The sequence below is a fragment of the Oncorhynchus masou genome, chromosome 17 (assembly GCF_036934945.1).
Source record: "Oncorhynchus masou masou isolate Uvic2021 chromosome 17, UVic_Omas_1.1, whole genome shotgun sequence".
Classification (NCBI taxonomy): Eukaryota; Metazoa; Chordata; class Actinopteri; order Salmoniformes; family Salmonidae; genus Oncorhynchus; species Oncorhynchus masou.
This window is the reverse complement of record NC_088228.1, coordinates 1,565,049-1,581,935: the sequence shown is the minus strand read 5'-3', so window position 1 is coordinate 1,581,935 and position 16,887 is coordinate 1,565,049. Positions and strand designations below refer to the sequence as shown.

The following is a 16,887-nucleotide window of genomic DNA, read 5'->3' as shown; positions in this document are numbered from 1 at the left end:
ACAAATAACATCGCTCTTATCCATAATAACCTTATCATATAGGTAGCCTATCAGCACTGTATCAGAGCTGTTGGCTGGAGTGCTGTTTTTGTGACCAAACTGTCAGCAGAGTTAACAGTGACATGGCAATACATTTAATTTGTATTTTTAATATGATACATGGGAATTTAAAATGTATATTTATGTGCACTACGTCATCACGCATCACATTTTATAGCAAAAAGTCAGTTTGATGGAAACATCTCTATTGAAAAAATGTGCATATTGTGTTATGCAGATGCTTGAATATTCGTATGAATATCTGTCGCAAATGATTTGGAAATCTAGCTAATGAAAATAAATATATTCAAAAATAGAAGGCAATCTGGAGCTTCAACTGGGACAATTCCAGCAAAGGATAAATCGGATATGCTGTGAACAACAGGCAAAACTCCGATATAAAGTATTTGTTATCAAAGTTGCCAGGATATCACGTGTCCTACTTATATCGGTACACTTGTAACAACCTAAGCATAACGAAACGTATATTTGATCAAATAAGCCCTTATTAATAAGCCATTATTTTGTCGATCAAACTCGGTGCTCTCTCATTGACCTCCATACAAAAACGAATCGCTTGATGAGCGGAAAGAAGAAAAAAACGTCGCCTGCTGGAGAAGACAGATTTTGTAGCCCAGCTGTCCCTCTCGTTTCGCGGAACAAGAATTCGAGGGGCAAATTTTAGGATTATTTTGTTGGCCAGTTTGCCTACATTTCCCAAAACCCACTGCGACGGCAAAAACATCCGCCATATTGAAATCGCCAGAACGGGAACGCGCTGACTGCATAGTCTGTATCCACAACACAGCATGTAAGTACATAAACAAAACACGTTTCGGTGATATTTGATTGTTTTTTTTCAGCTTCATTGCTAGACGACTACAGTAACGATAAAACGGGTGAATTAGCTAATGGTACATCTGAAGAATAGATCGTATATTAGTGCATCGTTGATTGGTGGTGAGGCTCCGTTGTAGCTACTGTAGCTAACCTTTAGTTAGCCGGATAACCTGTCTTTCTGTTGGGGGGGGTGGGGGTTTCTAGTGATAGTGCAGAATAATATACATAAAACAACATATATATTGTTGCGCATAGGCATTATGCATAGATATGATTAGAAGTCAAACAAAAATCAAAAGTTCAGGGCTATATAGTAGCTTTTTATCCAGGCGATTCTGTATGCGCACATCTGTAACGTTAGCAGCTATAATTCAACACAAAGACAAATGCTCTGCTAATGCTCTGCTAATGCTCTGCTAATGCTCTGCTAACTCTGCTAATGCTCTGCTAGCTCTGCTAATGCTGTGCTAGCAAGCTAATAATGTATTGTTCCACTGTCTGGGACATACAACTGGATATATAAAATACATTCATTTTTAAGACCGTTGCCTCCCCAAATAGATTAACGTATTCATTGGTATGATTGTACTCCGGGTTGCTAGCTAATTTAATGTGCTTTTGGAGGCAAAAAAATAAATATATATATATATAGATATGAATCCTAGCTAACTGTCAAACCAGATGCTGTCGAAGGGAAATTCCATGGTAACAGAGTGATGCTGAGACTCAGAGTTTTCTCTTTAAAAGGGTATGTCAAACACAAACCAATGATGGCAAATTTAAGCCAAAGCACAACTCAATGTACATTTACCTCTTTTTAACAATTTCCACAGAAAATTTAACAAAATCACATTTCACATTTGAAGAACAGTGCAGATCCAATGTCTGGTAACATAAATAATGAGAGTTTGAGCTGTTGGTTCCGTCATTCTGTTACCAAACTTTGCATCTGCAACAAAACAGTGATTTGACATCACTGCAATGTTTCAGTTATTTTTGTTTTCCAGTCCCCGGATGATCTAACTTACCTATCTTTTCTGGCTTCTCTGTTTCTCTTTTCTGCACATGAAATCAAAACATTTTGTTAAATAGTGCTGACCAAAAGTAAGTGTCTGTAAGAGGGACGGGGAGAGAGAGAGAGACGGATGTGTTTTTGATCCATTTTAATTATGATCATGCTTTTTTTATTCCAGATTGGGACTATGACGCAGACAGTGCAGACGAACGGGGTGCAACCCCTCAGTAAGACCTGGGAACTCAGTCTGTATGAGTTACAGAGGACTCCACAGGTAGGGACCACATTTAATGTAACACCTCAGTCTGTATGAGCTACAGAGGATTCCACAGGTAGTTATGAACCTTTGTTTAAAGTTCATAATGTAGATTTGATAGTTTGTCACAGATCAGGGTTCATACAGTGCATTCGGAAAGTATTCAGACCCCTTGACTTTTTCCGCATTTAGTTATGTTACAGCCCTATTATAAAATGTATATATCTTTTTTACATCCCCCATCAATCTACACACAATACCCCATAATGACAAAGCAAAAACAGGTTTTTAGACATTTTTGCAAAGTATTCAAAATAAAAAAGACATACTATAATTCCATCAGTATTCAAACCCTTTACTTTGAGACTCGAAATCCTGTTTCCATTGATCATCCTTGATGTTTCTACAACTTGGAGTCCACCTGTGGTGACTAAGAACCTGAGGTGACCAAGAGTTCCTCTGTGGAGATGGGAGAATCTTCCACAAGGACAACCATCTCTGCAGCACTCCACCAACCAGGCATTTATGGTAGAGTGGCCAGACGGAATCCACTCTTCAGTAAAAGGCACATGACAGTCCACTTGGAGTTTGCCAAAAGGCACCTAAAGGACTCTCAGACCATGAGATACAAGATTCTCTAGTCTGATGAAACCAAGATTGAAATCTTTGCCCTGAATGTCACGCTTCACGTCTGTAGGAAACCTGGCAGGGCCCGGACCTGAACCCAATCAAACATCTCTGGAGAGACCTGAAAATATCGACGCCCCCCATCCAACCTGACAGAGCTTGAGTGGATCTGAAGAGAAGAATGGGAAAAACTCCCCGAATACAGGTGTACCAAGCTTGAAGTGTCGTACCAAAGAAGACCGAGACTGTAATCACTGCCAAAGATGCTTCAACAAAGTACTCTGTAAAGGGTCTGAATACTTATGTAAATGTTATTTCAGTTTTTAAATATTTAATACGTTTGCAAAAAAAATCTAATAACCTGTTTTTTCTTTGTCATTATGGGTTATTGTGTATAGAGTGATGCAGTGGGGGGGGGTACAATTTAATCAATTTCAGAATAAGGCTGTTACTCTAAATGTGGAACAGAATGAATCAGTAGGGAGGTAATACAGTCTAATCAGCAGTAGGGAGGTAATACGGTCTAATCAGCAGTAGGGAGGTAATACGGTCTAATCAGCAGTAGGGAGGTAATACGGTCTAATCAGCGGTAATACGGTCTAATCAGCAGTAGGGAGGTAATACGGTCTAATCAGCAGTAGGGAGGTAATACGGTCTAATCAGCAGTAGGGAGGTAATACGGTCTAATCAGCAGTAGGGAGGTAATACGGTCTAATCAACAGTAGGGAGGTAATACGGTCTAATCAGCAGTAGGGAGGTAATACAGTCTAATCAGCAGTAATACGGTCTAATCAGCAGTAGGGAGGTAATACGGTCTAATCAACAGTAGGGAGGTAATACGGTCTAATCAGCAGTAGGGAGGTAATACGGTCTAATCAGCAGTAGGGAGGTAATACGGTCTAATCAGCAGTAGGGAGGTAATACGGTCTAATCAACAGTAGGGAGGTAATACTGTCTAATCAACAGCAGGGAGGTAATACGGTCTAATCAGCAGTAATACGGTCTAATCAGCAGTAATACGGTCTAATCAGCAGTAGGGAGGTAATACGGTCTAATCAGCAGTAGGGAGGTAATACGGTCTAATCAACAGTAGGGAGGTAATACGGTCTAATCAGCAGTAGGGAGGTAATACGGTCTAATCAGCAGTAGGGAGGTAATACGGTCTAATCAGCGGTAATACTGTCTAATCAGCAGTAGGGAGGTAATACGGTCTAATCAGCAGTAGGGAGGTAATACGGTCTAATCAACAGTAGGGTGGTAATACGGTCTAATCAGCAGTAGGGAGGTAATACGGTCTAATCAGCAGTAGGGAGGGAATACGGTCTAATCAGCAGTAGGGAGGTAATACGGTCTAATCAACCTTAGGGAGGTAATACTGTCTAATCAACAGTAGGGAGGTAATACGGTCTAATCAGCAGTAATACGGTCTAATCAGCAGTAATACGGTCTAATCAGCAGTAATACTGTCTAATCAGCAGTAGGGAGGTAATACGGTCTAATCAGCAGTAGGGAGGGAATACTGTCTAATCAACCTTAGGGAGGTAATACTGTCTAATCAACAGTAGGGAGGTAATACGGTCTAATCAGCAGTAATACGGTCTAATCAGCAGTAGGGAGGTAATACGGTCTAATCAGCAGTAGGGAGGTAATACAGTCTAATCAGCAGTAGGGAGGTAATACGGTCTAATCAGCAGTAGGGAGGTAATACGGTCTAATCAGCAGTAGGGAGGTAATACGGTCTAATCAGCAGTAGGGAGGTAATACGGTCTAATCAGCGGTAGGGAGGTAATACGGTCTAATCAGCGGTAGGGAGGTAATACGGTCTAATCAGCGGTAGGGAGGTAATACGGTCTAATCAGCGGTAGGGAGGTAATACGGTCTAATCAGCGGTAGGGAGGTAATACGGTCTAATCAGCAGTAATACGGTCTAATCAGCGGTAGGGAGGTAATACGGTCTAATCAGCAGTAGGGAGGTAATACGGTCTAATCAGCAGTAGGGAGGTAATACGGTCTAATCAGCAGTAGGGAGGTAATACGGTCTAATCAGCAGTAGGGAGGTAATACGGTCTAATCAGCAGTAGGGAGGTAATACGGTCTAATCAGCAGTAGGGAGGTAATACGGTCTAATCGGCAGTAGGGAGGTAATACGGTCTAATCAGCAGTAGGGAGGTAATACGGTCTAATCAGCGGTAATACGGTCTAATCAGCAGTAGGGAGGTAATACGGTCTAATCAGCAGTAGGGAGGTAATACGGTCTAATCAGCGGTAATACGGTCTAATCAGCAGTAGGGAGGTAATACGGTCTAATCAACAGTAATACGGTCTAATCAGCAGTAGGGAGGTAATACGGTCTAATCAGCAGTAGGGAGGTAATACGGTCTAATCAGCAGTAGGGTGGTAATACGGTCTAATCAGCGGTAATACGGTCTAATCAGCAGTAGGGTGGTAATACGGTCTAATCAACAGTAGGGAGGTAATACAGTCTAATCAGCAGTAGGGAGGTAATACAGTCTAATCAGCAGTAGGGAGGTAATACGGTCTAATCAGCAGTAGGGAGGTAATACAGTCTAATCAGCAGTAGGGAGGTAATACGGTCTAATCAGCAGTAATACGGTCTAATCAGCAGTAATACGGTCTAATCAGCAGTAATACGGTCTAATCAGCAGTAGGGAGGTAATACGGTCTAATCAGCAGTAGGGAGGTAATACGGTCTAATCAGCAGTAGGGAGGTAATACGGTCTAATCAGCAGTAATACTGTCTAATCAGCGGTAGGGAGGTAATACGGTCTAATTAGCAGTAGGGAGGTAATACGGTCTAATCAGCAGTAGGGTGGTAATACGGTCTAATCAGCAGTGGGGAGGTAATACTGTCTAATCAGCAGTAGGGAGGTAATACGGTCTAATCAGCAGTAATACTGTCTAATCAGCGGTAGGGAGGTAATACGGTCTAATTAGCAGTAGGGAGGTAATACGGTCTAATCAGCAGTAGGGAGGTAATACGGTCTAATCAGCGGTAATACGGTCTAATCAGCGGTAGGGAGGTAATACGGTCTAAACAGCAGTAGGGAGGTAATACGGTCTAATCAGCAGTAATACGGTCTAATCAGCAGTAGGGAGGTAATACGGTCTAATCAGCAGTAGGGAGGTAATACGGTCTAATCAGCGGTAGGGAGGTAATACTGTCTAATCAGCAGTAGGGAGGTAATACGGTCTAATCAGCAGTAATACGGTCTAATCAGCAGTAGGGAGGTAATACGGTCTAATCAGCAGTAGGGAGGTAATACGGTCTAATCAGCAGTAATACGGTCTAATCAGCAGTAATACGGTCTAATCAGCAGTAGGGAGGTAATACGGTCTAATCAGCAGTAATACGGTCTAATCAGCAGTAGGGAGGTAATACTGTCTAATCAGCAGTAATACGGTCTAATCAGCAGTAGGGAGGTAATACGGTCTAATCAGCAGTAGGGAGGTAATACGGTCTAATCAGCAGTAGGGAGGTAATAAGGTCTAATCAGCAGTAGGGAGGTAATACGGTCTAATCAGCAGTAGGGAGGTAATACTGTCTAATCAGCAGTAGGGAGGTAATACTGTCTAATCAACAGTAGGGAGGTAATACGGTCTAATCAGCAGTAGGGAGGTAATACGGTCTAATCAGCAGTAGGGAGGTAATACAGTCTAATCAGCAGTAGGGAGGTAATAAGGTCTAATCAGCGGTGGGGAGGTAATACGGTCTAATCAGCAGTAATACGGTCTAATCAGCAGTAGGGAGGTAATAAGGTCTAATCAGCGGTGGGGAGGTAATACGGTCTAATCAGCAGTAATACGGTCTAATCAGCAGTAATACGGTCTAATCAGCAATAGGGAGGTAATACGGTCTAATCAGCAGTAGGGAGGTAATACGGTCTAATCAGCAGTAGGGAGGTAATACGGTCTAATCAGCAGTAGGGAGGTAATACGGTCTAATCAGCAGTAGGGAGGTAATACGGTCTAATCAGCGGTAGGGAGGTAATACGGTCTAATCAGCAGTAGGGAGGTAATACGGTCTAATCAGCAGTAATACGGTCTAATCAGCAGTAGAGAGGTAATACGGTCTAATCAGCAGAAATACGGTCTAATCAGCGGTAGGGAGGTAATACGGTCTAATCAGCAGTAATACGGTCTAATCAGCAGTAGGGAGGTAATACGGTCTAATCAGCAGTAGGGAGGTAATACTGTCTAATCAGCAGTAGGGAGGTAATACGGTCTAATCAGCAGTAGGGAGGTAATACGGTCTAATCAGCAGTAATACGGTCTAATCAGCAGTAGGGAGGTAATACGGTCTAATCAGCAGTAGGGAGGTAATACAGTCTAATCAGCAGTAATACGGTCTAATCAGCGGTAGGGAGGTAATACGGTCTAATCAGCGGTAATACTGTCTAATCAGCAGTAGGGAGGTAATACAGTCTAATCAGCAGTAGGGAGGTAATACGGTCTAATCAGCAGTAGGGAGGTAATACGGTCTAATCAGCAGTAGGGAGGTAATACGGTCTAATCAGCGGTAATACGGTCTAATCAGCAGTAGGGAGGTAATACGGTCTAATCAGCAGTAGGGAGGTAATACGGTCTAATCAGCAGTAGGGAGGTAATACGGTCTAATCAGCAGTAGGGAGGTAATACGGTCTAATCAACAGTAGGGAGGTAATACGGTCTAATCAGCAGTAGGGAGGTAATACAGTCTAATCAGCAGTAATACGGTCTAATCAGCAGTAGGGAGGTAATACGGTCTAATCAGCAGTAGGGAGGTAATACGGTCTAATCAGCAGTAGGGAGGTAATACGGTCTAATCAGCAGTAGGGAGGTAATACGGTCTAATCAACAGTAGGGAGGTAATACTGTCTAATCAACAGCAGGGAGGTAATACGGTCTAATCAGCAGTAATACGGTCTAATCAGCAGTAATACGGTCTAATCAGCAGTAGGGAGGTAATACGGTCTAATCAGCAGTAGGGAGGTAATACGGTCTAATCAACAGTAGGGAGGTAATACGGTCTAATCAGCAGTAGGGAGGTAATACGGTCTAATCAGCAGTAGGGAGGTAATACGGTCTAATCAGCGGTAGGGAGGTAATACGGTCTAATCAGCAGTAGGGAGGTAATACGGTCTAATCAACAGTAGGGTGGTAATACGGTCTAATCAGCAGTAGGGAGGTAATACGGTCTAATCAGCAGTAGGGAGGGAATACGGTCTAATCAGCAGTAGGGAGGTAATACGGTCTAATCAACCTTAGGGAGGTAATACTGTCTAATCAACAGTAGGGAGGTAATACGGTCTAATCAGCAGTAATACGGTCTAATCAGCAGTAATACGGTCTAATCAGCAGTAATACTGTCTAATCAGCAGTAGGGAGGTAATACGGTCTAATCAGCAGTAGGGAGGGAATACTGTCTAATCAACCGTAGGGAGGTAATACTGTCTAATCAACAGTAGGGAGGTAATACGGTCTAATCAGCAGTAATACGGTCTAATCAGCAGTAGGGAGGTAATACGGTCTAATCAGCAGTAGGGAGGTAATACAGTCTAATCAGCAGTAGGGAGGTAATACGGTCTAATCAGCAGTAGGGAGGTAATACGGTCTAATCAGCAGTAGGGAGGTAATACGGTCTAATCAGCAGTAGGGAGGTAATACGGTCTAATCAGCGGTAGGGAGGTAATACGGTCTAATCAGCGGTAGGGAGGTAATACGGTCTAATCAGCGGTAGGGAGGTAATACGGTCTAATCAGCGGTAGGGAGGTAATACGGTCTAATCAGCGGTAGGGAGGTAATACGGTCTAATCAGCAGTAATACGGTCTAATCAGCGGTAGGGAGGTAATACGGTCTAATCAGCAGTAGGGAGGTAATACGGTCTAATCAGCAGTAGGGAGGTAATACGGTCTAATCAGCAGTAGGGAGGTAATACGGTCTAATCAGCAGTAGGGAGGTAATACGGTCTAATCAGCAGTAGGGAGGTAATACGGTCTAATCAGCAGTAGGGAGGTAATACGGTCTAATCAGCAGTAGGGAGGTAATACGGTCTAATCAGCAGTAGGGAGGTAATACGGTCTAATCAGCGGTAATACGGTCTAATCAGCAGTAGGGAGGTAATACGGTCTAATCAGCAGTAGGGAGGTAATACGGTCTAATCAGCAGTAATACGGTCTAATCAGCAGTAGGGAGGTAATACGGTCTAATCAACAGTAATACGGTCTAATCAGCAGTAGGGAGGTAATACGGTCTAATCAGCAGTGGGGAGGTAATACTGTCTAATCAGCAGTAGGGTGGTAATACGGTCTAATCAGCAATACGGTCTAATCAGCAGTAGGGTGGTAATACGGTCTAATCAACAGTAGGGAGGTAATACAGTCTAATCAGCAGTAGGGAGGTAATACAGTCTAATCAGCAGTAGGGAGGTAATACGGTCTAATCAGCAGTAGGGAGGTAATACAGTCTAATCAGCAGTAGGGAGGTAATACGGTCTAATCAGCAGTAATACGGTCTAATCAGCAGTAATACGGTCTAATCAGCAGTAATACGGTCTAATCAGCAGTAGGGAGGTAATACGGTCTAATCAGCAGTAGGGAGGTAATACGGTCTAATCAGCAGTAATACTGTCTAATCAGCGGTAGGGAGGTAATACGGTCTAATTAGCAGTAGGGAGGTAATACGGTCTAATCAGCAGTAGGGTGGTAATACGGTCTAATCAGCAGTGGGGAGGTAATACGGTCTAATCAACAGTAATACGGTCTAATCAGCAGTAATACGGTCTAATCAGCGGTAATACGGTCTAATCAGCAGTAGGGAGGTAATACGGTCTAATCAGCAGTAATACGGTCTAATCAGCAGTAGGGAGGTAATACGGTCTAATCAGCAGTAGGGAGGTAATACGGTCTAATCAGCAGTAATACTGTCTAATCAGCGGTAGGGAGGTAATACGGTCTAATTAGCGGTAATACTGTCTAATCAGCAGTAGGGAGGTAATACGGTCTAATCAGCAGTAGGGAGGTAATACGGTCTAATCAGCGGTAATACGGTCTAATCAGCGGTAGGGAGGTAATACGGTCTAAACAGCGGTAGGGAGGTAATACGGTCTAATCAGCAGTAATACGGTCTAATCAGCAGTAGGGAGGTAATACGGTCTAATCAGCAGTAGGGAGGTAATACGGTCTAATCAGCAGTAATACGGTCTAATCAGCAGTAGGGAGGTAATACGGTCTAATCAGCAGTAGGGAGGTAATACAGTCTAATCAGCAGTAGGGAGGTAATACAGTCTAATCAGCAGTAGGGAGGTAATACGGTCTAATCAGCAGTAGGGAGGTAATACAGTCTAATCAGCAGTAGGGAGGTAATACGGTCTAATCAGCAGTAATACGGTCTAATCAGCAGTAATACGGTCTAATCAGCAGTAATACGGTCTAATCAGCAGTAGGGAGGTAATACGGTCTAATCAGCAGTAGGGTGGTAATACGGTCTAATCAACAGTAGGGAGGTAATACAGTCTAATCAGCAGTAGGGAGGTAATACAGTCTAATCAGCAGTAGGGAGGTAATACGGTCTAATCAGCAGTAGGGAGGTAATACAGTCTAATCAGCAGTAGGGAGGTAATACGGTCTAATCAGCAGTAGTAATACGGTCTAATCAGCAGTAATACGGTCTAATCAGCAGTAATACGGTCTAATCAGCAGTAGGGAGGTAATACGGTCTAATCAGCAGTAGGGAGGTAATACGGTCTAATCAGCAGTAATACTGTCTAATCAGCGGTAGGGAGGTAATACGGTCTAATTAGCAGTAGGGAGGTAATACGGTCTAATCAGCAGTAGGGTGGTAATACGGTCTAATCAGCAGTGGGGAGGTAATACTGTCTAATCAGCAGTAGGGTGGTAATACGGTCTAATCAGCGGTAATACGGTCTAATCAGCAGTAGGGTGGTAATACGGTCTAATCAACAGTAGGGAGGTAATACAGTCTAATCAGCAGTAGGGAGGTAATACAGTCTAATCAGCAGTAGGGAGGTAATACGGTCTAATCAGCAGTAGGGAGGTAATACAGTCTAATCAGCAGTAGGGAGGTAATACGGTCTAATCAGCAGTAATACGGTCTAATCAGCAGTAATACGGTCTAATCAGCAGTAATACGGTCTAATCAGCAGTAGGGAGGTAATACGGTCTAATCAGCAGTAGGGAGGTAATACGGTCTAATCAGCAGTAATACTGTCTAATCAGCGGTAGGGAGGTAATACGGTCTAATTAGCAGTAGGGAGGTAATACGGTCTAATCAGCAGTAGGGTGGTAATACGGTCTAATCAGCAGTGGGGAGGTAATACTGTCTAATCAGCAGTAGGGAGGTAATACGGTCTAATCAGCAGTAATACTGTCTAATCAGCGGTAGGGAGGTAATACGGTCTAATCAGCAGTAGGGAGGTAATACGGTCTAATCAGCAGTAGGGAGGTAATACGGTCTAATCAGCGGTAATACGGTCTAATCAGCGGTAGGGAGGTAATACGGTCTAAACAGCGGTAGGGAGGTAATACGGTCTAATCAGCAGTAATACGGTCTAATCAGCAGTAGGGAGGTAATACGGTCTAATCAGCAGTAGGGAGGTAATACGGTCTAATCAGCGGTAGGGAGGTAATACTGTCTAATCAGCAGTAGGGAGGTAATACGGTCTAATCAGCAGTAATACGGTCTAATCAGCAGTAGGGAGGTAATACGGTCTAATCAGCAGTAGGGAGGTAATACGGTCTAATCAGCAGTAATACGGTCTAATCAGCAGTAATACGGTCTAATCAGCAGTAGGGAGGTAATACGGTCTAATCAGCAGTAATACGGTCTAATCAGCAGTAGGGAGGTAATACTGTCTAATCAGCAGTAATACGGTCTAATCAGCAGTAGGGAGGTAATACGGTCTAATCAGCAGTAGGGAGGTAATACGGTCTAATCAGCAGTAGGGAGGTAATAAGGTCTAATCAGCAGTAGGGAGGTAATACGGTCTAATCAGCAGTAGGGAGGTAATACTGTCTAATCAGCAGTAGGGAGGTAATACTGTCTAATCAACAGTAGGGAGGTAATACGGTCTAATCAGCAGTAGGGAGGTAATACGGTCTAATCAGCAGTAGGGAGGTAATACAGTCTAATCAGCAGTAGGGAGGTAATAAGGTCTAATCAGCGGTGGGGAGGTAATACGGTCTAATCAGCAGTAATACGGTCTAATCAGCAGTAGGGAGGTAATAAGGTCTAATCAGCGGTGGGGAGGTAATACGGTCTAATCAGCAGTAATACGGTCTAATCAGCAGTAGGGAGGTACGGTCTAATCAGCAATAGGGAGGTAATACGGTCTAATCAGCAGTAGGGAGGTAATACGGTCTAATCAGCAGTAGGGAGGTAATACGGTCTAATCAGCAGTAGGGAGGTAATACGGTCTAATCAGCAGTAGGGAGGTAATACGGTCTAATCAGCGGTAGGGAGGTAATACGGTCTAATCAGCAGTAGGGAGGTAATACGGTCTAATCAGCAGTAATACGGTCTAATCAGCAGTAGAGAGGTAATACGGTCTAATCAGCAGAAATACGGTCTAATCAGCGGTAGGGAGGTAATACGGTCTAATCAGCAGTAATACGGTCTAATCAGCAGTAGGGAGGTAATACGGTCTAATCAGCAGTAGGGAGGTAATACTGTCTAATCAGCAGTAGGGAGGTAATACGGTCTAATCAGCAGTAGGGAGGTAATACGGTCTAATCAGCAGTAATACGGTCTAATCAGCAGTAGGGAGGTAATACGGTCTAATCAGCAGTAGGGAGGTAATACAGTCTAATCAGCAGTAATACGGTCTAATCAGCGGTAGGGAGGTAATACGGTCTAATCAGCGGTAATACTGTCTAATCAGCAGTAGGGAGGTAATACGGTCTAATCAGCAGTAGGGAGGTAATACGGTCTAATCAGCGGTAGGGAGGTAATACGGTCTAATCAGCGGTAGGGAGGTAATACGGTGGTCTAATCAGCAGTAATACGGTCTAATCAGCAGTAATACGGTCTAATCAGCAGTAATACGGTCTAATCAGCAGTAGGGAGGTAATACGGTCTAATCAGCAGTAGGGAGGTAATACGGTCTAATCAGCGGTAGGGAGGTAATACGGTCTAATCAGCGGTAGGGAGGTAATACGGTCTAATCAGCAGTAATACGGTCTAATCAGCAGTAATACGGTCTAATCAGCAGTAATACGGTCTAATCAGCAGTAGGGAGGTAATACGGTCTAATCAGCAGTAATACGGTCTAATCAGCGGTAGGGAGGTAATACGGTCTAATCAGCAGTAGGGAGGTAATACGGTCTAATCAGCAGTAATACGGTCTAATCAGCAGTAATACGGTCTAATCAGCGGTAGGGAGGTAATACGGTCTAATCAGCGGTAGGGAGGTAATACGGTCTAATCAGCAGTAATACGGTCTAATCAGCAGTAATACGGTCTAATCAGCAGTAATACGGTCTAATCAGCAGTAATACGGTCTAATCAGCAGTAATACGGTCTAATCAGCAGTAATACGGTCTAATCAGCAGTAGGGAGGTAATACGGTCTAATCAGCAGTAGGGAGGTAATACGGTCTAATCAGCAGTAGGGAGGTAATACGGTCTAATCAGCAGTAGGGAGGTAATACGGTCTAATCAGCAGTAGGGAGGTAATACGGTCTAATCAGCAGTAGGGAGGTAATACGGTCTAATCAGCAGTAGGGAGGTAATACGGTCTAATCAGCAGTAATACTGTCTAATCAGCGGTAGGGAGGTAATACGGTCTAATCAGCAGTAGGGAGGTAATACGGTCTAATCAGCAGTAGGGAGGTAATACGGTCTAATCAGCGGTAATACGGTCTAATCAGCGGTAGGGAGGTAATACGGTCTAAACAGCGGTAGGGAGGTAATACGGTCTAATCAGCAGTAATACGGTCTAATCAGCAGTAGGGAGGTAATACGGTCTAATCAGCAGTAGGGAGGTAATACGGTCTAATCAGCAGTAGGGAGGTAATACTGTCTAATCAGCAGTAGGGAGGTAATACGGTCTAATCAGCAGTAATACGGTCTAATCAGCAGTAGGGAGGTAATACGGTCTAATCAGCAGTAGGGAGGTAATACGGTCTAATCAGCAGTAATACGGTCTAATCAGCAGTAGGGAGGTAATACGGTCTAATCAGCAGTAATACGGTCTAATCAGCAGTAGGGAGGTAATACGGTCTAATCAGCAGTAGGGAGGTAATAAGGTCTAATCAGCGGTGGGGAGGTAATACGGTCTAATCAGCAGTAGGGAGGTAATACTGTCTAATCAACAGTAGGGAGGTAATACGGTCTAATCAGCAGTAGGGAGGTAATACGGTCTAATCAGCAGTAGGGAGGTAATACAGTCTAATCAGCAGTAGGGAGGTAATAAGGTCTAATCAGCGGTGGGGAGGTAATACGGTCTAATCAGCAGTAATACGGTCTAATCAGCAGTAATACGGTCTAATCAGCAATAGGGAGGTAATACGGTCTAATCAGCAGTAGGGAGGTAATACGGTCTAATCAGCAGTAGGGAGGTAATACGGTCTAATCAGCAGTAGGGAGGTAATACGGTCTAATCAACAGTAGGGAGGTAATACAGTCTAATCAGCAGTAGGGAGGTAATACGGTCTAATCAGCAGTAGGGTGGTAATACGGTCTAATCAGCAGTAGGGAGGTAATACGGTCTAATCAGCAGTAGGGAGGTAATACGGTCTAATCAGCAGTAGGGAGGTAATACGGTCTAATCAGCAGTAGGGAGGTAATACGGTCTAATCAGCAGTAGGGAGGTAATACGGTCTAATCAGCAGTAGGGAGGTAATACGGTCTAATCAGCAGTAGGGAGGTAATACGGTCTAATCAGCAGTAGGGAGGTAATACGGTCTAATCAGCAGTAATACGGTCTAATCAGCAGTAATACGGTCTAATCAGCAGTAGGGAGGTAATACGGTCTAATCAACAGTAGGGAGGTAATACGGTCTAATCAGCAGTAGGGAGGTAATACGGTCTAATCAGCAGTAGGGAGGTAATACGGTCTAATCAGCAGTAATACGGTCTAATCAGCAGTAATACGGTCTAATCAGCAATAGGGAGGTAATACGGTCTAATCAGCAGTAGGGAGGTAATACGGTCTAATCAGCAGTAGGGAGGTAATACGGTCTAATCAGCAGTAATACGGTCTAATCAGCAGTAATACGGTCTAATCAGCAATAGGGAGGTAATACGGTCTAATCAGCAGTAGGGAGGTAATACGGTCTAATCAGCAGTAGGGAGGTAATACGGTCTAATCAGCAGTAGGGAGGTAATACGGTCTAATCAGCAGTAGGGAGGTAATACTGTCTAATCAGCAGTAGGGAGGTAATACGGTCTAATCAGCAGTAGGGAGGTAATACGGTCTAATCAGCAGTAATACGGTCTAATCAGCAGTAGGGAGGTAATACGGTCTAATCAGCAGTAGGGAGGTAATACAGTCTAATCAGCAGTAATACGGTCTAATCAGCAGTAGGGAGGTAATACGGTCTAATCAGCGGTAATACGGTCTAATCAGCAGTAATACGGTCTAATCAGCGGTAGGGAGGTAATACGGTCTAATCAGCGGTAATACGGTCTAATCAGCAGTAGGGAGGTAATACGGTCTAATCAGCGGTAGGGAGGTAATACTGTCTAATCAGCAGTAGGGAGGTAATACTGTCTAATCAGCGGTAATACTGTCTAATCAGCAGTAATACGGTCTAATCAGCAGTAATACGGTCTAATCAGCGGTAATACGGTCTAATCAGCAGTAGGGAGGTAATACGGTCTAATCAGCAGTAATAATACGTCTAATCAGCGGTAGGGAGGTAATACGGTCTAATCAGCAGTAGGGAGGTAATACGGTCTAATCAGCAGTAATACGGTCTAATCAGCAGTAATACGGTCTAATCAGCGGTAGGGAGGTAATACGGTCTAATCAGCGGTAGGGAGGTAATACGGTCTAATCAGCAGTAATACGGTCTAATCAGCAGTAATACGGTCTAATCAGCAGTAATACGGTCTAATCAGCAGTAATACGGTCTAATCAGCAGTAATACGGTCTAATCAGCAGTAATACGGTCTAATCAGCAGTAATACGGTCTAATCAGCAGTAATACGGTCTAATCAGCAGTAGGGAGGTAATACGGTCTAATCAGCAGTAGGGAGGTAATACGGTCTAATCAGCAGTAGGGAGGTAATACGGTCTAATCAGCGGTAGGGAGGTAATACGGTCTAAACAGCGGTAGGGAGGTAATACGGTCTAATCAGCAGTAATACGGTCTAATCAGCAGTAGGGAGGTAATACGGTCTAATCAGCAGTAGGGAGGTAATACGGTCTAATCAGCGGTAGGGAGGTAATACTGTCTAATCAGCAGTAGGGAGGTAATACGGTCTAATCAGCAGTAATACGGTCTAATCAGCAGTAGGGAGGTAATACGGTCTAATCAGCAGTAGGGAGGTAATACGGTCTAATCAGCAGTAATACGGTCTAATCAGCAGTAATACGGTCTAATCAGCAGTAGGGAGGTAATACGGTCTAATCAGCAGTAATACGGTCTAATCAGCAGTAGGGAGGTAATACGGTCTAATCAGCAGTAATACGGTCTAATCAGCAGTAGGGAGGTAATACGGTCTAATCAGCAGTAGGGAGGTAATACGGTCTAATCAGCAGTAGGGAGGTAATAAGGTCTAATCAGCGGTGGGGAGGTAATACGGTCTAATCAGCAGTAGGGAGGTAATACGGTCTAATCAACAGTAGGGAGGTAATACGGTCTAATCAGCAGTAGGGAGGTAATACGGTCTAATCAGCAGTAGGGAGGTAATACGGTCTAATCAGCAGTAGGGAGGTAATAAGGTCTAATCAGCGGTGGGGAGGTAATACGGTCTAATCAGCAGTAATACGGTCTAATCAGCAGTAATACGGTCTAATCAGCAATAGGGAGGTAATACGGTCTAATCAGCAGTAGGGAGGTAATACGGTCTAATCAGCAGTAGGGAGGTAATACGGTCTAATCAGCAGTAGGGAGGTAATACGGTCTAATCAGCGGTAGGGAGGTAATAC

The 16,887-nt window shown here is 43.7% G+C and overlaps 1 protein-coding gene across 3 annotated transcripts in view; it reads left to right on the top strand.

The window, feature by feature from the left end:
• Positions 1–786: 786 nt before the first annotated feature.
• rnf2 (ring finger protein 2) overlaps positions 787–16,887 on the top strand; it is a 64,517-nt gene continuing 48,416 nt past the window's right edge. For 2 of the 3 annotated variants that reach the window (XM_064992034.1, XM_064992032.1), the window contains exons 1-2: positions 787–850; positions 2,073–2,168. In XM_064992034.1, coding sequence (XP_064848106.1) covers positions 2,082–2,168 — 87 coding nt within the window. In that variant the 5' untranslated portion in view covers positions 787–850; positions 2,073–2,081. Of the gene's footprint in view, positions 851–948; positions 1,000–2,072; positions 2,169–16,887 lie in introns of those variants that run through there. The other variant, XM_064992033.1, reaches the window with a different exon arrangement.